We start from the raw sequence: 26,523 nt of genomic DNA on the forward strand, positions 1-26,523 counted from the left end.
TACCACCACAACCTTGGACTCGACATCCCAAGTTGACCCGACTTGTTTTGGTATACCACTTCATTATTTCCAGCATTGTCTCAGAAAGCTGCAGTTTTTGATTGGCGTATCCGTCCCACTGTGTGTGGACTTTCTCTGTGTGCAGAGGTTGTGTGGCTGCTGTGTGCTCTGGCCACACGTCAAATGATGCAACTCTGCTCGTGGTTTTGCACTTGATATTTTCATGGTTTCTGTGTAGACGAGTCAAGGCACACGAGGTCAAGGAAAGAACTCTGACTTGAGTCATAAAGGTTTATCTTTTTCAGTATACTTCTACTTGTCTTCTGCCGAATAGTCATGACTCTTTTGCAGTGGAAGAAAACGCTGGCATTGCACATGAATCGTGAGATGAGAAGTTGCTAAATATGAATGCGAGGGAAAGCTTCCTGAGCGAATCCAAACAGCAATTTCCCCCCAAAAAACATATTTGACAACGCAAATTAGCAGTATTTTTAGAAGAGACGGTTGTCTCGACAGCCACCTCCTCAATTATCTTCTTATATAAAGCTATCTTGTTGTTTCTATATAAACAATATAGACAAAATCCAATTTTGGATCTGGGTCTGGTCTTAAGCTGACAGAGATCCAATCTAATATTTGTCCACACGGATTCATTATCTACATAATTAGTCAGCTGGCCTGCTGACACACACATGCACGCACGCACGCGCACACACACACACACACACACACACACACACAAACACACGCACATACACATCAAGACAGGCAGCACAACAGCCAGTCATGAGTTGTGAGTTTTTCTGATACTGAAGCAATTACAGCCGCTGTGACAGTATCATGTTTATCATGATTCAGCCGTGATTCACTCAAATCAGCAGCAAAACAGAAGCAATGTCAAATACTCACTCACACATACACACACACACACACACACACACACACACACACACACACACACACACACACACACACACACACACAAACACACACCAAATAGCATGGTGGTGTTATGTTGTCTAATGCAGCCAATTAGTGCATGGATAGTTGTTTGAGTGTGTCACTGACTTGTCAAACACAGCAGAAGGATGCTGCCATTTTGGAATCACAAACTTCTTTGTAAACCCTCCAGAGGTACCCGGGCGTTAAGGTGGAGAATGAATAGGCTACCAATAGGCATGGACACACCTGGCCCGCATGTCCCATTAGCAGTGTTGTGATTCACTGTCAATCTGTTCCCAGATAGTTGTGAAGGATGACTACAAAGTTTGCATCTACCATAACTACCATTGCATTCATCATTTCATGCACCGTCTGGAAAGCAAACAAAACGACTCTAGTCTAACTCGCAGAACGTGCATGTACATATTTGAGAAAGGGTTGTATTGGTCAAAAGTTTCAGAGCTTTAAAAATGTGCTGAAAAATGAAAGAAGTGATATTTGGTTCCTATTGGATGCTCAAACTCAAAAATACAAATCAGTTAAAGAGTAGAAAAAGGTGGCGCACTATTAAAGCATCTAATGTCTGTAGAGCTTCACAATTTCTTAAAATGTCATTGCTGACGGAGCCAAAATTTGTTATTTCAAATGAGTGATTTCTGTATTTCTTCACCTTGACGATTGCATATTTAGACCTGGATATTTAATATCAATACTTCGATCAATAATCCGGTTTCCAGGGGCCCTAAAAGAGGTACTAGCGATTTAGTATCACACTTTCATAACGTTTGGGGACTCAAAATCAGGGAGGTAGAGGCCGAAGTATTCTTTAAACTTCTAGTCCCCAAGTATGGGTCAAGTTTCAAAAACACACCTGATCCTACACTTCCCAGAATGCAACTCATCTGTTTGTTACTGGTAAATGTTTACATCTTTAAAACTCCACACCTCCAGTTTTAAATGTTACAACAATTTTGTAACGACTACAGTTTTTATTCAAGCCCAAGCTAAGATGATGACATCACTGTGATGTCGTCAGGGTTTTTTTTCTCATACTCGATAAAGCTCCTCCAGAGAGATGTATTAACAGGCGGAGTAGTAGGCTACTTCACATGGCTAGTAAACTCACCTTTACACCAACAAGATCGATGTTGGAGTTCACCTTTTAACAGGCGAGGATGGAGTCTGCGGTGTGTTTTGCACCTGGACTCAGCATGCACTGTTTCTCTGCAGAGCTAAATCACCATATATATATATATATATATATATATAGAGAGAGAGAGAGAGAGAGAGAGAGAGAGAGAGATATGTATATATATAGATAGATAGATAGATAGATAGATAGATAGATAGATAGATAGATAGATAGATAGATAGATAGATAGATAGATAGATAGATAGATAGATAGATAGATAGATAGATAGATAGATAGATAGATAGATAGATAGATAGATAATAAAAGAAAGAGATTCATAGTAATAAGAGATGTTACAGGCAGAAACAGAATCCAGGTAAAATACCAGAGTAACCCCACGGGAGTGACAACAGAGAATCTAATTTAGGTTTTATTTCGTGTGCGTGTTGGTGTGCACTTCAAGCTTCATTCTGCGGTAAAATGAAACTATTCACTTCATTTGAGTATGTTTCATTTGCATATCCCACCTTAAACCAAGCAGCCTGATTTGCATTTCCCCCTTAAGTTAAACCAATCACATTACCCCACCCTCCAGCCAGCCAATCAGTTCTGCTGCCTGAGCCTCAGTCATGTGGATAATGAGCTGTCAGCCAATCATGGTTCAGCCTGGGAGCAGAGGGCTGGCACATGATTGGATACTGTGGATGGAGCGTGTCACAGCTTTGGAATTCTGTTTCCACGGTAACTCATTTATTTCAAGATGCATTATTTGAGCTGCCAGTTAAACTGTCTGTCACGCTTCCCGTCCTCCTGGCTGTGATTAGTGAGCCCTGGCCGTGTAGGCTACTCTTTCAAATGAGTTTGAACCAGTTAGAGGGGCCGGAGCTGATCGGTGGTTGGTGCTGCGTTTAAGGCTCTTCATCCTGTTTAAAATGGTGCAATCAATTCATTTCAATTGGATCGTCACGATCAGTGAAGTCGCTCGCGGGGGAAATGTAAATCCAGACACATTTTCTTTCATTGAGTTGCACTTTGGTGAACTTTGACATGTGAATTTGCCCATGCCGTCATCACAGTGCTGACCTTTTACCATGAATTAGATACCGGTTCCTGAACGATACTTTTTTCAATACCAATTGGATTAAACCCATTTTAACAAAATGACAACATTACGCATTGCAGTACAAATCTTTTTAGTTATTTTTCAGCCCTTTACACTTCACGCAGTCAAGCCATACAACACACACACGTGAGCCTCGTCTCTGTGCGTAATGCAGTGTTTTTTCCTGCATGCCTCTAGGACGTGTAACGTTGGACAGCCAGCTCACTGAAGCTGATGAGGTATTGAAATTTGGTATTGAATGACAAGGCATTTTTCAATACTCGATACTATCTAGGCAATTAGGTCGGTGCCTAAAAGTATTGAAGTTCCATATCTAGCCCTAAATATAGGTCATTTCATATCTCAATAAAGATATATATCACGATATAGCATAGTTTTCTGGTTATTCAATAAAGAAACTACATGGAAACAAAATTGTTTATATATTCCTGTGTGAATTAAATACTTGACAATTAAAAAGTAATGAGTATTTTCTGATTTATATATAACTGTGCAAAATGAACATAACTTGAAGGATCAAAACGGGAAGCGTCGTCGAAATGAAGTCAATGTAACCCAGTTCAGCTGTTCGCAATATAAACGATATCGAAAAATATACATGGTAGACATTTTCGTTTTGACGATATATATACATCATCATATTGTCCAGCCCTAATCCAAAATGGAGGATCATGGGAGGACATAAACTGGAGCCCGTCAAAAGAAGGACTCTGATGTTCACTTGGACCAGCCAAACACAGACAATAGCCTACTATTCCTATTTTTGATCGGGAAGCTCCAAAAACTCGTCCTGTTTTCTGCGTCTCTGGAACCATGAATAAAGAGGAAAACACCAACATGGACAACATGATTGAAATCATTATTACGACAATAATAGGATGTTTTACATTACTGATATAGTAGGTCATAATAAAGAAAATGTGTGCAAAATGGAATAGAACATGATTAACGTTCAAGGCAATGAATAGTGTTCTTCTCATTTAAATACCTACTTTTTGTTTTTAATACAGCTTGCTTATTTTATTAATTTAGACGACAGAAATCAATAAGCTACAGATTCATGTTCTCACAATATGACTTTAGTAAAAGTAGATCAAATCGCTCAGCCCTAACGCCACTCCTCATGTTTTGAAGAAGAGTTTGTTGATGAATGGGTTGCTTGTTTCTACAGAGGACACTTTGTCTCTGTCTTACACACTGTCCCTATAAACTACTAAAATGGACTCACATGTCAACACAGGCCGTTTGTGCTGTCACTCTGACAGCTGCTGGTTGGATGATGGATCAGCGGTGAACAGTTTGAGCAGCTTGACACTTCAAATATGACAAATTATATCTAAACAGGGCTGCTGAGGCTTTTTCCACACCAAAACAAAAATCACGTAAATCAGTTTTTACGTATCGAGTCCAGAACTCGTCATTTGTATTTAAGTTCAGAACCAGATCAGTTTATGTTGCAAACAAACATCTATATTAATTTGCATACCTGCTGTTCGACCAAACAAAGCATATGGTATGTAAATTGATAGAACTGGTTGGAGCTGCACATTTCGGAAGGTGGCAGACAAACTTCAGGCGGCCAAGTTTTTAATATCCTGCTACAGCTGATGCACTGGAGGCAGAAATTCCCAATTTAAACATCACAACCGTGAACCAAAGCAGGACTCGATGGAAGGAATTGTTGATACTGTTGTATAACTACTTTTATGTAAATATAATATGTTAATACTTCTTCTAGCACTGACGATTAATATAGACTAGCAGGGTGAGCAAGGTAGATTCTCTAAGTTCTCTCTCTCTCTCTCTCTCTATTAGAGAACAGACTGAAGAAATTCATTTCTTCAATATAATTATATGCACACCACACACTGTCTTTATTGTGTGTGTGTGTGTGTGTGTCTCTCTCTCTTTTCCTTGTTTGTTTTTTGCACTTCTTCATCAGCAGCTGGAAAACTGGGACAGAACTCAAACACAGTGTGTGTTGAGAGTTTCCTGTCTGCAGCAGCTGTTTGTATGTCTCCAGGCAACTAGACACTGTCTCTCTCTCCGCCTGTGTCTCCCTATTATTGTCTCACCCCTCTGGTTCGACAGGGGTAAACTGGGCCAATCGGCCAATAAAGCTCCAGTTTCACATCACTTACGTGGTAACTATTAGCTGTGTCAGCTGTTCTAATCCTGAAGATATTCATTAACTACATCTCTATTCTATGGTTGTCATTGCTTGTGGCAGAGTCCGCCATTCCCACGCTGCATGGGAGGGATTCACAGGAAACGACGCAGCATGTAATCCAGCGTTACTGTTAGATTTCAGCCTCACTCAGTGAGTTTAAAAAAATAAACTATTCGGATTAAAGCAATACCTCGGTTTCTCAAACGCCATGTATACACCTTACCATGGTTAAAATCTGAGTTATCATAACCCGGTTAACAGACCTAGGGAACTCCTTTAGTAACCGGGGTATTGCATGTATACAACTTAATCGGAGTAAGATTGTTTTAAACGTCCGTGCATGCTCCGTGCTGCCCCTCCCTATTCCGCTGGAGCGGTTTTTGACCCGGAAATAATCCGTCATCCCTGTGACCGTAATACCGTTGCTATGATACAACAAAACAAAACAGCGGTGCTTGGATCAGCAGCAGCGGAAACCCTATGGTCCATCTATTTCAATCCCTGCCAAGCAGCGGACACTGGTAGATGGCTCAACATTTTCTGGGCTGTCAACGCTGTGTCTCGGCAAAGAAGTGGAGGGAACCAGCCTTAACGTTACAGATAATGAGCCAAACAAAGTTGTCAGGCATCTGGCGAGAGCACTGTACTTTCCTATGCTGTGACAAAATGTGTGAATGAAGATACATACATTTTACAAATTGAATGGCCGGTCAGTGTAATTTTAAAGGTGCCCTGCCACACAGAACCATTTTTACTTGTATTTTTTGAAATATGTTCGGTCCATAAGTGTTTGTGTTATGTGGTGAATGTGAAAATGAACTGCTACCTCCTCTGTCAGCTCTAGCTACTGAAAAGAAATAAGCGGCGAAATCAGGCCAATTACAAAAGCTAGTCAGTCTGACGTGGTGTTGCCTTCGTCCAGTTGCGCTGGGTAAAGGATGCGGGTAGCCAGGCTCTCATTGTTAGCCAATCAGAGTCAAGCAGCTTAGCTTGTTAAATATTAATGAGCACTGGCACAAATCGAGCTGAGTCTTCCTGTCTCCTAGAACTTCAGACATTACCACAAAGTAATGATATACGTGTGGCAGGGCACCTTTAACATAGGTCAGTAGAAAAAAAATACAAAAAATCTTATACTGACCAGTTGGAAGAGCGCCACCTACTGTACCAGAGGTAGACTTATGCCCGTAATTCATTCCATTCTTCCCCACTCATGTATACAGGGAGAACTGGCATAACCCGGTTATTCACTTAACTGGGGTAAGACCATACTTACTGCTGTGCATGTAAATGCACTGACTGTTTCTGTTCACTCTCCGGCAGCCGTACCAGAGCGGAGCCATTTGGCTCAGACTGAAATATTTCAGCATAGATAGATTGCCGTGACATTTGGTGCAGATATCCAGGACGCCGAGACGATGAATCCTACTGACGTTGGTGATCCTCTGACTTTTCCTTTGGCGTCACATTAAGGCTGACATTATTTGTTTTGAGGGAAATGTCTCCAACTGTTGGATGGATTGACATGAAATTTGGTTGCCCTCAGGATGAATTGTAGTAATAATAATAATAATAATAATAATAATAATAATAATAATAATAATAATTTATACTTTATTAATCCCGCAAGTGAAATTACAATGTTTTCACTCTGTTATTATTATACACATTACACACAGGCCTGAATTACACACACATGCTCAGTACCTATACATGCACTAATGGAGAGATGTCAGAGTGAGGGAGCTGCCCATGGAGAGGCGCCCCGAGCAGTTGGGGGTTCGGTGCCTTGATCAAGACCACCTTGGCAGTGCCTGGGAGGTGAAATGGCACCTCTCCAGCTACCAGTCCACCACCATACTTTGGTCCGTATGTACGGACCAAAGTGTACGCTGTGTACGCTGTGTTTACTGGTAATTAGCAGGCGTGCTAACATGCTTAACTAAGATGGCGAACATGGTAAACATTATACCTGCAGCCAGGGGTGGATTGGCCATCTGGCAATTCTGGCAAATGCCAGAGGGGCCGGACCATTTTCTTTTTTTAAATATACAAATAAAATGTCTTTACAGGCCGACAGCGCATAGGACGGGTTTTTATCACTTGCACGATTTCACTATGGTTATTATTATTATTATTATTATAATAATAATAATAATAATAACTATTATACATTTGGCCAGTCAGCAACGGCCGGCCTGGTCCCGAGATGAGCCGACCGACCCATCCAGAGGTACTCAAATTGGGACGTTCAGTCAAAATCAAGCACGTCACCTTCAAACGGGATCTCCGTTTGCAGGGTTCAGGCTGTACCAGTCTCTCCTGGTGATCATGCTGCTCTGGGGGACCGGCTGCGCAGCGAGAAGCCGCTGCTGACGGGCGCAGACTGCTGTTTGTCCCCGCGGCCATCTGACAGCATCAGTATTAAATTGAGAGAGTTTCATTACCGGTTAAAAACTTCTCGTTGTCGCGTTAAATAGTAGTCTAATTCAGTGTTTTGGTACAGTTGGTTTAACGCCTGATGCGAAGTGTAGGCCTATAGGAGTACGCATGAAAACCCTGAACAAGCAGCGTCGTTCTGCTCCGTCTTTCTGCTGTTCCCCATTCACATTTTAGTGTGTTACACTATGTAGGTTAAACTCTGCAATTAATCTGCGGTTCACATGTATGCAAGAACTGTGGTGGTCCATTACACTGTAAGCTATATTCAACATCACTGATCATTTTTGATCAATAGAATGTAGAAAACATTACACTTGACAACGTTTTGTATCTATAACATTATTGTGTTATTGTACAATTTAGCAGTAAAAGCAGTAGCCTATGTAAGTCAATCCTACATTTTTCAACTTGGGAGCAAAAGGTGCTCCTTGGGGAAAAAAGTGACCATAAAGCCCTGTTCATGCTAATTAAACAGTGTTGTTGTATCCAGCCCATGTCCCAGATGTGAAAGCCCCCTTACTGGACTACTGAATATAATAATATTCCATTATATTTTGAATTGTTACCTGCCACCAGAATTTTGTGATTTCCTTGCCATAAATATAGCTGAGCAAGGAAAAACCCAGAGTTTAATAATATATAAGTATAATCACAGCCATGGAAACATATTTAAATTGCAGAGTTAGAGAGTTAAAACAGATGAAAAGATGGAGAACCAGACAGACAATATGTAGTGTCAACAGAGAGAAACACGGATAATCGAACAGACAGTGACAACAAAGAACAACATACTGTAGAGAATGACGGTATACAAACGACATAAACAGGCAGTATGTGTACATTTGTTATAAACGTGTGCTGTTTAAAAAGTAGTAAGCATTGTTTGCCAGTTACTTACATTAAATGTTTAAAAATCTGTTACATAAGGTACTGCTTATATTATTTCACCATCTGTTCACAAATGTAATAAGTGAATGCACGTGTCCGTGGGTGGGGCTGCATGGGCGTAGTGATGTGGGCTGGTGTGGCTACAGTGCCAGGGCTGAATTTTTGTCCCAGTCCGCCCCTGCCTGCAGCAGACTCTCAGTCTAGTTGGTTTATTTCTCTGCTATTGATTTGATAGCGTCAGCAGTAAAGCTAATTAAAGCAGTTGTAATTGCTAAATAATATCTGCTTAACAAACAGGAACAATACTGTAATACTAGTGACATCACACTGCATGTGTCTGTGGTATAAATCCACTGCTGTTGTTGCTGTTGTCTGTCACTTTAAGTTTTGAATGTATTTCCTAGCCCACGTACACACACACACACACACACACACACACACACACACACACACACACACACATACATACATACATACATACATACATACACATACACACACAAAGTAAGCTGTTTGCAAGGCTATGTTTACAGCGGGAGAATGGATAGAAAAATAAATGAAAGGCAAAGTTGCTAAGACAGGGCTTATAGACTGATAGGCTGATAGTGTGTGTGTGTGTGTGTGTGTGTGTGTGTGTGTGTGTGTTCTCCCAGCAATCCCAGAGTGTTTCTGGCAATCTAGTGTAAGAAAAGTATTTGTGTTATTTGTGTGTGTTTTATCTGCTTTACATTTACTGTCAGTGTGCGTTTTCTGTTTGTGTGTGTTTTGCCTCACTACACGAATCATGTGATGATTGACAGCTGTCAAACTGCAGTGATGTCATGGTTCGCTCAGGTGATTGACAGTTTCAGACAGACAGCGGTCCATGTGGAGGAACTAAACTGCTAAGCTGCCGGGAGCTTTTTGCAAAGAAGATTGGCCATCCCGTTTCATTAACAACAGATTGAGAAAATCTGTGTTCAATAGATTTCATGAAGACCTGGCCAGGAGTGGTTGAGATATCTAACATTAAACCATCGTAAATGCACCACCTGCTGTATATTTTGTCCTTTCTGTGAGCTCTAATTTTCACGAATATATATTCTCTCTCCTCCTCTTCTCTCCTTGTGTTTACTCTGTTCTGTACTTTTCATGAAAATTCAGTTGAAAACTTGAATCAAACTGAGCCAAAGAAAAGAAAAACCTTCCAGCCAACCGAGAAGTCTGGTTTGTTCAATTTTAGACTCCAGTGATCATCCTGTTGTCTCCGCATGTGATCCTGTAACACTGACCAAGGTCCCTGCAGCTGATATGCCAAAGATTGTGATTTAAAATTTAAATGAGGACCTGAACTCTTTCCCCCCATTTACCAGAGAGTAACACCTCTTCTTCTTCACCTTTCTCCTGAAAAACAATCAGGCGTCTGTTATAGTGAGAAAGCTCACCTTCTCACCTTCTCCCTTTCTTCGTATTTTTAATCAAGTTTCTTTGCTTAAAAAGAAACCAATTTCCTGCTCCTCCTCTTTTTATTTTCCCTTTGTACTTTAAACACCTCAACTTTTGCACTAAATACAGCCAAATGTCTACATTAACATTTTGAAATATTTGTCTCTTTAGCTGCTAAATGCTCCATTACGGTATGTTCACCAGCTAGTCTCTAACTGTGCCCGTCTGCTGTTTGCTGCTGAGCATGTAGAGTACAGTGGGTTTACCATAGCTTTTATTCTGAAAAAAACTAACTCCTCATTATTTGTTGTTGTACATTAGCAGTGTATAAATATACTTTTAGGAGAAAGGGTTGAAACAGGAACTGCTAGCAGGCAATGCAGCACAACTTTTCATGGTGTAGATTCTCCAAAGAAATGTACATGTACATACAATGACAACTTTAGACTAAAAACAAAACTGAGGCTCAGGTGCATCCCACAGCTGACTCGCTCACTCCAGGCAACATTTACCAACCAAATGACTGCATCACTCAAAGCATCATGGGACACTTTTTTGACATTACTAAGGCTCAGAATGTCTCATCAACAAAGTGCTTGTATACCTGGGACGCTATTTGTACATATACACATATTTAGTGTGTTGAAAACCTGTGGACACATAACAAATTCTCATAAAATATGTCCTACAACTAACATGCCAAATGTATGTGAGAAGCTAACTTATACTAACGAGACTAAGAGTCTGCAGCCGTACTAGCAGCTCTGAGGCGGTACTTAAGCACAACGGCACATTGAGCCAATTGCTAACATCAGCATGTTTAGCAGGTATAAAGTTGCCATGCTCACAACGTTCATATCTAGATGGTAATCCAGGAATTTGCGAAAAACTCTCACGGGATTTGCTGACGATTTACAATTACAATTCATCCTGAGATGGAACATGAACATCTGAACCAAATTTCATGGCAATCCATCCAATAGTTGTTGAGATATTTCATTCAAAACCGCAAATGTGAATGGGGGTGCTAGAGGAAAAGTCAGAGGATCACCAATGTCAGTAACAAAATGGTCCTCTGAGGATCATGAATGTCTGTATTATATTTCATGATATTCACCCAACAGGTGTTAAGAAACTTCACTAAAAACTACAAATGTGAACCTGATGGTGGCGCTCAGAGGATCACCAAAGTCAGTAGGATTCATCCTCTGGGGAACATGAATGTATTAGCAAAATGTCATGTTGATCTCTGGAATAGTTGTTGAGATATTTTATTCTGAACCAATCCAGTAATTTAAGGGAGTGAAAACTGAAAAAATTGCTTCATAGGGTACATTTCTTCCTGAAAGGTCAAAGTAATTACACCTCTGAACCAAAGTCATATAACTTACCTTTCAGGACGCTCGGTACCATGTGCTTTACGGCTTTTACTGAAACCTTCAGTGGATGACTTTCACTTGACTATTTGCCCGGCAAGGTTACTTTCCTTTAACTGAGGTTTGACATGTAATTACCGCTCTAATAAATCGTATTTGCTAAAGGTAAACTCCTTCTTCAGCTGCTCTCTCCTCTTTCACCGTTATTCAAAGTTTCTTCGCTCAAAGAAATTCTTCTATTTCTCCTTCTTTTCATCTCCTCCTCTGTACTCACTCTATTTCTTTCTCCATGTCTTACCTCATCTCTCTTTCGTTCTGCTGCCCTCTCTCTCTCATACAAATAAATGTAGAGTTATGTCGAAAGACTCTATATATCCATGTTGTGGGCATAAAAGGATTCTTTGGCAGGTTGTTAAAATGACTCATGAGTTTAATTTTAACCCAAAATGGGATCTGCTCTGATGCCAGCAGTCATTCTGTCAGCTTTTTATTTAAATCTCACTGGATGAATCGGACTTGGGGGGGTGTTATTAATGGAGGAACACATTCAGTGTGTGTTGAAAAGCCATAATGCGTTGTTTTTGTGTGTGCTTTTCAGACTTGTTGGCGGTGCCCAAACATCCCTACGCTGCCATGGAGAACTGGGGGCTGAGCGTGTTCGTGGAGCAGAAGATCCTATTGGACGCTGAAGTGTCGTCGGCATCCTATCAGATGGAGCTGACCATGGTGGTCGTCCACGAAATCTGCCACCAGGTAGGGAAATTGAACTACTTTAAAAAAACAATAAAGTTGGCTTTAAATCTTGGCTATCGGATCACAAGTGGACAGCACAAAATAATGGTGGAAACGATCACCGAAACATTGTGATCGATCATTCAATCCACTTGCAGAGGTGGTCTGGGACGCATTTGACCACATATCTTTTTGTAATGTAAACCGACAAGGACGTAACAGGAGAAGATGGCATCAATGCAGGACGTGGAGGTTGTTTTGGGGTAGACTGTCCTCCCCAGAAACACTCCCAGACGTAGTTGTTCAAGTAGCAAAATACGCCCTATATTAACGTTTGTAGGGGTATTGCCCTGTAGGGGCAACAGTAGTTATGACAGGAGCAGTGCAGGAAGTAAGGTGACGAAATAGAAGGTTGCCCAATTCCCGCGTAAGGAGGTAGGTATAGGTTATAGGTTAGGTATAGATAGGTTGATGGGTCAAACAAACACAGGACTTTCACCCAGGGCTCATTTCCTGTTTGAATCTAAAAGTTAATGGCAAGTTTTTTTGTTTTTACTCAACAAATGTCCCGTTCAGCGTCACGTGCGTAACCTTGTTTGTGTTTTCTAGTAGTTTTCCCTTCATTTACTGACATCTTGATGGCTCTTGTATGGGCTCGGGCCTTGAACATTGCTTCCCCGTCATGTGTAGGAATGTCAAAACGCCAGCATGGAACTTTAAATAATGTTCAGGAGGTAAATTACAAAAATGCAGATAGTATGTTCCCTGGCATGGACTGAAACACACCGCTGTAACCGAGCCTGAACCTTCTGCTGTGTTATTGTATGTTACTTTGACTTTTAATAGAAAAATAGGTTGTTTTTTTAAAGCTGACTTTTCCTTTAACGGATGCAAATGATCCAGTTGTAAACAGACTGAACGAGACAGAAGTCAAAACAGCTTTGACTGCAACACCAATCAGCTGTGTGTGTGTGTGTGTGTGTGTGTGTGTGTGTGTGTGTGTGTGTGCGTGAGCGAGCGAGTGTGTGTGTGTGTTTGTGGTGAGCTTTTACAAAAGCTCCTCGGGCAACAACAGCAGAGGAGATGATCCTGTTTTTACAGTACGACATTGGATACGTGACAAGCAGACAAACGCGATGGGGGGAGAGAGAGAGAGAGAGAGAGAGAGAGAGAGAGAGAGAGAGAAACAAAGTGAAGGAGAGAAAGAATGGAGACGACTCGAAGGAAAACCAGAGATACAAAAGGATGAACAAAGATATGAACAAAGACAGAAAGAGAGCACAACACTGAAAAATATCCAAAACACTGAGCGTTTTTTTTACAAATGTGAAACAGATCCTTATTATCATGTTAAGGGGTTTGTGTGTCTACATTAGAAATCTACTGCAGCCTCATATCGCCACTAGTTTTCTGATCAGGGCTTGTTGGTTGTTCCGCTCTCCAGGCTTAAAACTAAAGGAGACTGACCTTTAAATGTGTGTCTTCTATTTACATTTTCAAACCCTCTCACTTTGGACTAAAATCTGTGGTCACCTTTTAAAATGTGTTATTTATTTAGGGAAAGGCCTTCCCGAAATTGTTGTCGCAAAGCAAAGTGTCAGACTTTGAATACCACTGTTCCTATAAATAACACTGTATGCTCTAGAATTAAGATTTCCCTTCATTGGAAATAAGGAGCCCAAACCATGAAAAACACTCCCAAGAGTACACAAACGTTTGTGGATAGATGGATATGTTTGGCCATGCAGTTGAAATATCATTTTCTGCCTCCACGCCAATACAATGGGGATAATGGAAATTCCAATGGCCATATCTCAAATATTTGAATAAGCCAAATGAACTTCTATTCACCTTGACGTATTGGAGTGGCAGCAGAAATCACAGGATATCTTCAAACCTGCACAAATAAAACCGAAGCTATCTGCATGGCTAGATGTGAAAATGTGTTTTGTGCAATGTGTGGGTGAACTGGCCATTTAACTGCCCTCATCAGCTGAAGCAGTGTAGTAATCATAGTGCTGTATGGACTCATTTGGATGATGAAAAGGAAAGGTTAAGTGTAAATATTGCGGATCCTATGGCTGACTGAAGAACATGTCGTTTTGATTTAATTCACTTAAGGATGTGACTCACATTTCTCTCTGCGGAGTCTGGATGAACGTTACCTTCAGGCTATTGCTGGTGCGCAGCGAAAAAACTGAATAACTAACGTTAAGCTTTGGAGTGTGATGCTGTGCAGTGTATTAAGTCATTAATATTATTGGACACGTCATAGAAATGCAGTGTTTTTGACTCTTGATTTTGGTCTTTTTGTGTATCTTTGTTCATCTGTGTTGTTAGTTTAGAGGGGGAGTGAGAAAAAAAAAGGAAAATGATAGTCATATTTTGTCTGCCGCTTTGCACACCATTTCATCCTAAAGCCATTTATTTATCGGACAGACACACACACTCACACACTCACACACTCACACACTCAGACACACACTCACAAAGCAAGAACGAGTTTGTTTGACGCTTTCAATAATAAAGAGTTCACTTGTAAGAAGTTTGCGTAGTTTCTGTCTCCCTCATGAGGAATTCTAAGTAATGACAACAAAACTGTCGGCGCGTCCACATGAGACAAGCCTTCAGTGATCATCATTATTCTAAAAAAAGTTACGCACTAAAGCTTTACGTATATGAATCTACATAACTGGCATGATGACGTTAATAGTAATCCTCAGTGTTTTTCAACTTCAATGTACTTTTTTTGTTATGAAGGTGATGAGTAACAGTATGTTAGTTTGTAGACTATAGTATCGTCATATTTAAAGAAGTTGAATATTACGTTTCCCATTCATTAAAACATGGCAAAGCAAAATTTTGTATATTGTATGCATTGTGTGTGTGTGTGTGTGTGTATATATATGTGTATGTGTGTGTATATATATATAATGTGTGTGTATATATATATATATATGTGTATGTGTGTGTATATATGTGTGTATATGTGTGTGTGTGTGTATATATATATATATATATGTATATATATATATATATGTGTGTGTATATATGTGTATGTATGTATGTATGTTTGTGTGTGTGTGTGTATATATATATATATATATATATATATGTATGTGTTTTTCTAAATGTATGGATTGATACATACACCTCTGTAAATACATCTGACTCTAATATGTCAACAAACAAAGACTTTGAACCTAGCTTTATCTCATTTGCATATTTAAATATAAAATATCTGAAAACTTTAATACAAAAAAACAATTATCTTCATGTCAGTAATTAACTGTTTCACTGAAGTTTCATGGTGATATCTGAGTTAAAATATTTTTCCCTGTTCACCTGTAGTTTCTTGCCTTAAAATCCAAATAATGACCAGCTGAAGTTAATTGAAGGGTTTTTGTAAAGTTTACCAAACCTTAGTGCTAACGTGAAGCCTTACAGGATTGTAAGTCAATGCCCTCACATACATAGAAATACAAGTTTGTGTGTGTGTGTATGTGTGTGTTTTCAATTGGCATCTGTCGGATTATCCTCTCCTGCTGCTGCCATATTTTATATTGACATCCATCAGAAACAATTAAAGAGTGAAATTGTAAATAATTATTGGATGATTTGAAGCCTTAAAGAATCAAAGTGTAAGTAATTATATTAAAGGTGCTCTAAGCGATGTTGGGTGACGTTACTTCTTGTTGACGTTCAAAGTATTAGGCTCGTTCGAGATGACCCAGGTCTGCGCAGAATCGATCACCTGCGATCGCCGCCCAATGCATGCTGGTTAGATTTGTGTCCGACTTGATCCCGACTTGCTCTGACGTCATGCACACGTGGGCAACGATAACCTCACGAGATCATTATTCTGTACAAACCACATGTTGTGTGGCTGATAGTTAGGTTTAGAAGTCAGAGAGACTAAATCTGTTACGGATCATCTACAGTGTGTTGTTAATTAAAATCAGCAGCAGATCACATGTAGAGCATTTTGACAGCTACTCTGTCATCATAAAAACAACTGGAGACTGTGTACAAGCTGATATATGGGTCTGATAACATTTTATTAAATCGGAATCGGACCACAGTGTTTCTGTGACTTCCTGTTCAGCCTGAAGGCTGCTGGAAACTGTCTGACTTGACAGCGGATTTTTGTCACCGCCCCCGGCTGCCTGCTCTCATCCACTTTACAGGCGAGGCGCAGTTCATCTCGAACGAGCCTATTGTCAAACAAAACTGAGGCTAGCTCGCCCCTCCCTCCTCCTCATCTCATCCCCCTCCCTTCCGTGCTTCCGCACACTAACCCCCAACCCCCACCCCAAAATCCTTCTTGTCGGTTACTGGCTGGAACACTAGAACACTGTTTGTTATGTTTGGTGGTGCAGGTTGGCACAACTTGTTTTTGTTGCCGTTTGTGGAGCCTGGGCTGTCTACAGAGTTTTGTTTTTTTTGTTTTTTTTTACAGTGTGTTCAGGGGACAGGCAGCTTGCGGATAGTGAGATGTTTGCTGTATGTGACAAAACGTGTTGTAGCTTAAAAACGCGTGACATCGCTTAGAGCACCTTTTAATATCTGATCGTTATTCCAGTTTCTTTCTAGACTAAATCTGAGGGATTTTATTTTCAGATTTTTTGCATTCCATCTCGACATCAGGCTGCTGTGTAGACTCTAGAATCATTATGTAGGCTATACATGATGACTTTAACGTCAGACTGGTGATCAAAAGTGGTGGTGATGTATTGTTGGGTATACAATATGCTGCTGTTGTTGACAGGTTCAGGGTGCATATCATGTATGCTGTTGTTATTCTCAGGTGAACAGATGGAGAACATGTGGACTGAAATGTGAGCAGACAGGCTGTTTTCAGCTGAGGGAAACAGATGGATTTATATAGTCAATGAGTTTAGACACTGAAATGAACACAGCTGTTGTTTACCAGTGTCAAAGTGCCTTAAACTACAGTACTACCAATGGCCACTAGATGCTGGCTCCAGATATATTAATTTATACTATACTATACTACTTGTAAGTTCATTTCACAACACATTTTGGCCTCAATTGCTAATTTCACGTCTTCTAATGTGCGTCTTGGTGGAAATATTTTAAGTATTGTTCCAATAATAAGACATTAAACCTGTTTGTTTTTTTGGCCACTTGGGGGCAGCAGAAACAAGATGTGAACACAACATTAACATATTATCATCTTTTAAGTTGGTAACTGAATAGTGAACTTTTTAGCAAAAAGTTGCTTATTTACACATCCCCCAGCAGTTTTGGATGTTACAATTACCTTTTTGTTGTAATGAGTAACGTAACATGTTAGTTATGCCAATTAGGTAATCAGTTATTTAGTTCCGTTTTCCAAAAAGCAATCAGTTACTTTTTACAAGGTTTGTATTGGTGACGTGAGCAGGTGTGTTTGTCATAAACAGGATATGTGGCCTGGTGTGGTCAAGTGATTCTGGCAGGTGATACACACGTAGCAGATTACAGATGATATATAGGGTGAAATGTGCAAGTCAAATATAGTTTGTGTGCCCAGAAGCCCTGGTGTGCACACATAATCGTAGGTTATTTAAAGGTGGATTTGCTGGTGTTATATGTGGAGCAGAAGCTTGTCTACAGTTGTGTGTGCAAAGAATAAATGTGTGTTCAGGTGTGTGTCCACTGTCCAGGTGTGTCTACATTAGAGCTGTAACAATTCCAAATTTTGCGGTACCATTAATTGTCTCAGAAATAATTGTGATTAACATTATAATTGTCTCTTTCAGTCACATTTGAAAATATTCATTTATTTATTACTTATTTTAAACAAATTTAAAGTTTTGAATGGGTTCCAGGATACATATTTTGGTTATATATCACGGTTATGTGACCCAGATAATGTAATAACACAAATACACAGCCTATGAAGTAAGCCACACCTCTTTATTATCATAAAACATCTTTTCTTACTGTATCCCCCCATGTCATTTTTGTTGCTATGAACGTGTATATGGTCAAGTGCAAACAACTAACAATTGAATTGATAAAAAAAATATATACAGTCCAACCAATAATCACTTATATATTACAATTTGGCGTGTCTTAACAAAATCAACAATTACCAGTCATACACCTTAAGACTTGCTAACGTTAGCAATTAATTGCGGTTAAACAAAGAAACCACGATTATGTAAAAGAACTGACAATTAGACAATTATGTAATAATTGTTACAGGCCTAGTCTACATGTGTGCGCAGTAAAGTGAATGCACAGAATCAGTACCTTCCATCAACGTCTCTGCAGCAAAAACCGCCGACACACTCACATCGTGTTTGCTAGGGGATGCAGTCAGTTTATTTCTATCAACAATTAAAACAGACAAAGAAAAACACTGGGACGAGATTCAGGAAAACAGATTTTCTCTCTTCATCTGTATGAAGAAACGAGAAATTGGGTTTGTGTCGGTGGATCGTGAGCATTTATATGTATGAACACCTATGAATGATTTTCCCATAATTGCACGTTAATTATCTGACCATTGGGACCTTCCTGTTCTCTTCACTGTAACAAAAACATCCAGCAGTGACGGCCTTCATGCTTCACGCTTTGTGTTTGCTCTCATCTTGATAAACCTGCTACTTTGACAAATGAGCAGACTCGACTTCAGACGGATTTTAATTGTTTGTGATGCCAAGACGTTTAAGAACATGAAATGCTACATTATGAAAATAACAAAAAGATGTTGGTTGTTGAATCAAGTCCCTAACTTTACATCACACTGTGTCACATCTCCGTATGGGCAAGTAGCAGTACACTGTATGTGGTGCAACAAAATGCTATATACAATTCAAATTTTACACTTGGTCCTCACAAGGACATAAGTACAAGAGTACACACACTGTACACACTCTTGTGTGTGTGTGTGTGTGTGTGTGTGTGTGTGTGTGTGTTGAAGCTGTCAGGCCGTATATTTCTCTCTGCAGTGTTTTGGTTTAAAGTGGATAATTTATTACTGCAGACCATGTTTGCATAGAGTTCATTAGAATACGAGGAGCCATAAATCATCTCATTGTTCTCTCTCTCTACCTGTCTCGCTCTTTCTTTCTTTATATTTTAGCTTCATCTCTCTCTCTCTCTCTCTCTCTCTCTCTCTCTCACACTCTCCTACTCTCCTCTCTCTGTTTATTTTTTTATATTTGACTCACGCCGACACTCGGCTTTCCTTCTCCATCAGTTCAGTCTCTGGAGTCACACATTTCTTCCATCTGCAGTTGTTTCCTGTCAGCTTTGACCTTTGACCCTTGACCTCCTGGCTGTCCATTGTGATGTTGATTTGGGAAGTCTTGAAAAAAGGTTTTGAGGAACTATTGTTTTTTCTATTGTTCTTCTTTTATCTTAAACAAGAGTTAACATTCAACTCATGGTACATCTTGCAGGACAAATTCAATGAAATGTTTAAAATCTGTAAACTTGTGAAGCTTTATAAATGGCCAAACTTCTAATCCGATAAAACAATGTGCTGACAGGAATGTTAACAGTTTACTAAACCAAAAAGAAACCCCCTTTTGCAGGTGTTATGCAATACATTTCATTAGAGTGAAATTACGATGAATAGATACATGTATGTTGGGTTTCTACTAGAACATGTTCAAAAAACACTTTCTCTTTCAGACTTGCACTTAGACTATATAACTATATATTTAGAGATATTTCTTAAGTAACATTTGTGAAAAAAAATATTGTGAGAAGAAATATTTTCTTCAGATGCTTTACTAAACTGGACGCCAACGTCTACCTACAGCCCTCTGCTGTTCAGAACTAAAGGACAGGCAGGAGGGTTTAATCAATACTAATGTGTGAGAGGAATACAGTTATATTTAGGTGTGTGTGTGTGTGTGTGTGTGTGTGTGTGTGTGTGTTGTGCTGCCTCCTGCTCATGTCCGAGGCTAATTAGCAGACCATAAGCAAACATCTAACACCCTGTGTGTGTGTGTGTGTGTGTGTGTGTGTGTGTGTGTGTGTGTGTGTGTGTGTGTGTGTCAGTGTCTGTGTGAGGCTTATTAGTGAGGCTGAACACGCTCCTTCAGCAACAGCACAGTAGGCGATCACACGCACACACACTCAAAAGCACACTCACATGCCCTCTACTAAATGAACTGTATATAATACAGTATATTGTTTATATAATGCATTGTAACATGGTAAATACAATACCAAAGGCAACCAAAACCATTTGCTATATAAAGAACAAAAACTGACAAACATGTGTTGGGCCTTCTGTTTATTTTGTACACTGGTGTATATAAAAGTATATAAAAAGGTGGTTCACAGGTTAATATACACAGGCGATGTGTTAAAATGTGACAATAAGCCATGCCGCTATCCTATTTCCCGATTCAGGCTGTAAAAAGTATGTATTCCAGGTATTTATAACTCTAAGTCCCACATTGACGTTTGCTGTTAAGCAGGGACCTCTGCTGTCCGTAGTAATTGTGACCGGAACACGTAGTATTAGAGTGCGAAAGTCCGCGTAGGGAGGACGTCAGGGTGGTGGACGGGTCCCAAAACACAGGACTTTTACTCGGGCGACCGTTATTCGTGTCCCAGAAGTACTTATTTAAACCCAAACCACAAACTTTTTTTTCTAGTTCTAACCAGTGGTTTTGGTGCCTAAACTTCACGACCATCACATAACAGTGACCGGTCACTGTTTCTCAGCGTTAAGTAGAACGTCATATTTCGTAAGATATCATACAAACTCGTTATTATATTTTTCTTATTTTCAGTGAATCCCATTAAAATCAAAACCAACACTGAATGTATCAGCTAACAAGTACTGTGTGTGTATCAAACCATAATAAATCTTCTTCCTATGTGTCATAAAAATACATCAATGAGCCACACAGTTGCACTAGGTGATATGTTCTTTCATTACCATAAACAAACACACTGTAGTTTATTTTGACTCAATCCCATACACACCGTCCTGCTGCCACAAATACTCACTAGAGCACCATATTTGGATTAATCCGCCACTGAAAATAGTCCCCAACAAAATGCACTTTTTAAGGTTTGTGATTCAGTAGGAACCAAAGGGTTTTGGGCTGACAGACACAGAAACAGATGGACTAACACATTGTTGGTTTAAGGCTGTTGGCAATAATCAAAATATAGAGTAAGGGCAGCCTCATGCTTAAATAATAAAAATATGATTCAACCCTAATGCACTTTGTTCATATTTAATTTAAGGTAGACCATGATTCATTCATGTTGTGTACATGTTTATGTAGGATAGAGTTTTTATAGGGTGGAGTCGTGGCTTATTGGAGGTGTTTTATATAGTTCAGTACAGTATGGAGAGTTCAGCATTCAGTGTTACATGTTGTAATTCTGCCTGTTTGTCTGTCGTCAGGCTGCAACGTCTTGCTTTGTATCTTTTTACTTTTATTTCTGTTTAATTGGCAGGACACATTGAAACACACACACGTATGCACGCACGCACATACATGCACTGAATGTGTAGTTTTGTTGTTGTAAATCAAAGGTTTCATGGTTGTGACAGATTGGTTTTGCCAGCCGGCTTTATATAGCAATTTAAAGATCACACACACACACACACACACACACACACACATAGTGAATAATGGGAGTGCAACAGAACTGTCAGGAAAACAAGAATATAAAGAGAAACGATCAGAGTCACAAAGCTGAACACACTGTCTCTCTGACAAACTGTCTCCCCACACAGATCTGTCTTTCTGTCTCTTCTCTTACTTTCTCCCCCCTCTCTTTCTTCTGTCTTCTAGCAGGTTACAGACCAGAAAAACCTTTGTGCCGCTGAAATATTTTGGTCGGTCACATAATTGTCAGGGCAGCAAATTAACTACTCTACCACTTTTAAATGCAAATAAACTGTACAAGATGTGCAGCAGTATTAACAGCTATAATATTTGGGTTGATCTCTATAATTGGGGGTGACCTCTTTCAGAACATTATTTGGAATCAGTGATTTAGTCGTGTGTTTTCTGCAGAGAAACACTGAAGAAATCTGACTATACTTCAACCTAAAGCCCCAGAGAGTCCCATCTGTACTATGGGTTCACCTCTGCAAGCCTTTTATCCCTGGTCCAACTAAGCCCTTTTCCAAATGGTCCAGAACTCCACAGCCAGGCTCTTACCCAGGTTCACAGCTGTGGCTATGATCTTAGCCCAAGCCTCGGCAAATAGCCTGGCTGTGGAATTGGATATGGGCTAAGACTCTGCATTGAGCCTCTTAGCCCAGGTTCAACTGATCCAAAACTCTGAAACAGCCTCCTTAGCCTTGACCCAACTGGTTTAGAACTCAGCAACAAGGCTCTTATCCTGCCTCCAACTGTCCTATGGCTCTTTAAAAAGGGTCTTATTCAGAACTCTGCAGGAAGGCTCCTAGTCTTGATCCCACTCATATGAATCCGATTGGTTCATAAGTTATCCAGATGCAGAAGGGTTTTCATCCTGGATCTACCTGATAAGAAATGTCAAGCAAGACTCTTATCCCAGGTCCAACTAGTGCAGATCTTTGTAGAAAGGCTTTAAGCCTGGATCCAAGTGGTCCACAACTCTTTAGACCTGCAGTGCATCTTATAGCCCTTAAATGGCGTCCTTGACTCCTCCATTTACCTCCCTTCCTAGTCCCTCCCACCGAGGAGGCAGGGGAGAGAGGCGAGGAAATCGTGGGAGGAGAGAGGCAACGAGCAAATGTGTTTTAGAGGGATGAGATGTCCTTTCCTCTGAAGCGTCACATGAATTTGTCAACTCTATGGGCAGAGTTAGCAACTCCTTCAGCACCCTGGCTTCCAGGAAAGGCTGCTCTTGTGTATCCTCGCTTATAGCTCTTCGATGCTCAGACAGAACAACTTCCGGTTCAGCCGAGGACCGAGGAGTCGAGGAGCTATCAAATAAGGCTATGAGATGCATGCCATAGTCTTTTACCAGGTCCAAGTAGTCCAGATATAGTGACGTAAGCCCTAATCCAACTGGCCAGGAAGCAGCATAAGCTATTATCCATATTAATGTGCCAACCTGACACTGTTAAATCCCCAACCTGACAGTAACAGATTAATTAAGCAGGAAGTTTGAGACTTTGTTGCGACTGTTGTTCATATGTTAATTTCCAATTTAGCCAGTCAGGGCTGAAGACACTGTGAAAGTTGTTCTAGTTTCACAGATGTGTAGATATAAACAGTATTTGTGCCAAATGACAACCACGACTCATTTTGTGTTGGCTGTCATGGAGCTGTGAGGAGCTCCATCCAAACAGAAAGTGAAAATCAGATTCAGTCCATCTGCTGAAGAACGGGATGAATATTTATCAGCAAGGACGGAGGGAGGGAGGAGAAGAAGAGGAGGATGATCAAAGGCACAGATGTGCTTTGTTCTGGGAGAGAGAGAGACAGAAAGACAGAGGTGAAGGAAGGAAAGAATGGAGCTATTATAACAAACGGTAGGGTTTGCCTATTCTGCTTTTTCTTCTTGTTTTAATTCAGTGCGTCATTGCATAATTCGTTTGAAATTTCATGTTAGTTTAAGCATACCAGCAACCGCAATTTAATTTATAAAAATAAAGAAGCAGCCCATTACCCTGCTGTGTCACTGTAACATGTTTTCCACCAACACTGTTTGTTGTCGCACCAGAATTTCTCCCAGGAGAAGCCCTGGAGCAAGGCGCCAGCAACACTGCTGCTACAAAGACTAATATGTAACGAGCTGCCACTTTAAGGGCTCTTTCACACCTACCTCATTTAGTTCGGTTGAATCACACTAGAGTTTTCCCCCTTGATGCGGTTCGTTTGGGCAATCACACTCGGATGCGCACCAAAAGCGGACCAAACAAGCAAACTGAGACAGGCTTGATGAGGTGGTCTCAGTACGCTTTCAGTCGGACTCTGGAGTGGTTTGTTTGTGGTGAGAACGGGATCTGACCTTGAACCGCACCAACTATATATACTCCACAAGTCTGAGCTAATGGCTCCTGTAGTCAGGTGTGCTGCGATGCGGCAGATCGTGCAAACTGTAGCCGCTTGAAACGTCCCTCGTGGAACAATGTCTGAATATTTAAATGAAATGAGCTGGTTTGACCATGGACAAACAGGACCTTCTTCCTGTATATACTTTCACTTTCACATCTGACCAATAAGCGGAGTGAATGAGCTTGTGTGGTTTGTAATGACGCATTTTGGTGCCCTTGGATTTTTTCTGTTTTTGAAACAAAACTGAACCAAGGGGAAATCGCTCCCAAGTTTACAAAGTCATCAACTAAATCGACCCAGAGCAAACAAACTATAGGTGTGAAAACCTTTCATTTATCAAACACTTTTTTATGAGTGTTGTTTGACTATTAGGGGTCAAAGCAAACTGAAAATGGAAACATAGCCCTGATATTTCTCAGTGTCATGGATTATATTTTTTCTTAGATTACTTACAGACTGCACTACCCTCTAAATGGTGGAGGTTATTGAGGATGTGTGCACCAGGGGAGCAAGGTGTGCAGGCTCTATTCAAGGCTGAGAAATACTGCCACTTCTTGTTTTGGGGGATGGGGGAGATAGGGGTTTACTTACAATACTCTGCTAATGAAGACGCTGGCTTTTGAGCACAAGGCTGGAAAAATCTAAGAGATGGAAGGCTGGAAGGCTGGAAATAGCCTTCACCCACGGCCTTTCCGGGTATTACTGCTAACGTGTCACCATCATCTGGATATCGACTCATCCAGCAGACACAGGGCAACATTAACATTCCATTGAAGTCCTATTTGTATCCAACTCATCCACTTGCTTGTGTTCTATTTTGTTTCGGGCTCCACCAACTCCCAAGAAAAACATCACAATCTTTAGCTGCTAGATGTTTCCTTTTTTTAAATTATTTAATTATTTTTTAATTGTATATACTATTAATCTTCGGCTTTCATTAGGAAGCCGTAGTTTCAGAGTAGTCTAAAATATGAAAATAATAATTCCTGATACCGATTCCGATACCTGAACTTGCGTATCGGCCAATACCGAGTACTGATCTGATACCAGTGTGTCATATATTTTATTATGTTTTAACAACTGTATACTACTCTCCCTGTATGGATGTGATATTATTTCTATCTTTGTTGTCAGTCTGGCTCAGGTTAAACTCTTTGTGAAATATGAATGCCCCAGATCTTCCTTTTATTCTCCAGTCAGTTATAACGGAAAAAGAACATAAATAAACTACTTTAACGTAGATTTTCTTTAGGGCTTTATTACGTGGTATCGGATCGGTGCTTAAACTCCAGTACTTCCCGATACCGATACCAGCGTTTTAGGCAGTATCGGAGCCGATACATCTCTAAAAATAATGCTCATATGATTTTGATATTATTTTGTAGCACTCACTGTACCGTGTAGTTTTCAAAGTTTATTGGATGGAGTAGTGGCCCTGCCAGAAAAGTTCTCCTGGACCTAGACAATCCTGTGTGTGTGTGTTTTTGCTCAGCATTCATCTCTGGTATTTTCTTGGCTTTTACTAAATCTTATCGAGAGACCTCCTTCCATCCCTCCATCTCTCTGTCTCTCCATTTCCTGACTCATCATCATTCCTCCTGATGTCTGACTTTTCTTTCCAGAATCCTCCGCCTCAGCAGTCTTTCGGGTTCAGCTTTGCATCGTTTCCGTTTTTGGCTTCCCCCCCTCTGCAGTTTACGAACCCCACCCACAATGCATGCATGTTACCACAGCAACAGCAGAACATTAGCAACCCGAGTCAACTTCCCCCGGCAGAAATGGCCGACACACTGTAGGCTTTTTGTATGTTTTAATGAGGCTGAAACAGGATGAGAGATGACAGAACAGCTAATTAAGACGAAGTGTGTCGTAGAAATCACAGAAGGCGACATTTTTAATTATTCCAGAAGTAGTAACAACTATAGAGGATTAGTTCTCTTCATTGAGTCTGTTACTACAAAACTAAATGTCTCTCCAGTGTAAAATTAATTATATTTCCTATTTGTCAGGAGGCTTGAACAAACTGTACCAGCATGAAACCAATCTGATGAGAACTGAAGACTTACTGACCCACTTCTAACATTACCAGCCAGCTCGATAAAGGATCAAATCCTTTCAAAGCAGAAGAACGAAAATTAAATGTAAACTGTCATGTTTAATGAAAGAGTAGCTCAGAAGCAGTTTGTCCGATGGAAGAAAAAAAAAAATCAAAGAGCTGAAAATGTACAGTTTGATCAGAATGCTTCATAATTAAACGGAAAAAAATCTTGCTAAATACTTAATTTCCGAGTGGTATATGACTGTC

At 40.2% G+C, this 26,523-nt stretch overlaps 1 protein-coding gene across 1 annotated transcript in view; it reads left to right on the forward strand.

Annotated features, from left to right (window-relative positions):
• LOC144512326 (thyrotropin-releasing hormone-degrading ectoenzyme-like) overlaps nt 1-26,523 on the forward strand; it is a 186,271-nt gene that overhangs the window by 84,039 nt on the left and 75,709 nt on the right. The window contains exon 6 of the mRNA XM_078243008.1: nt 12,098-12,252. Within this exon, the coding sequence (XP_078099134.1) occupies nt 12,098-12,252 (155 nt within the window). The remainder of the gene's footprint in view (nt 1-12,097; nt 12,253-26,523) is intronic.

This window comes from Sander vitreus, chromosome 23 (genome assembly GCF_031162955.1).
Source record: "Sander vitreus isolate 19-12246 chromosome 23, sanVit1, whole genome shotgun sequence".
Classification (NCBI taxonomy): domain Eukaryota; kingdom Metazoa; phylum Chordata; class Actinopteri; order Perciformes; family Percidae; genus Sander; species Sander vitreus.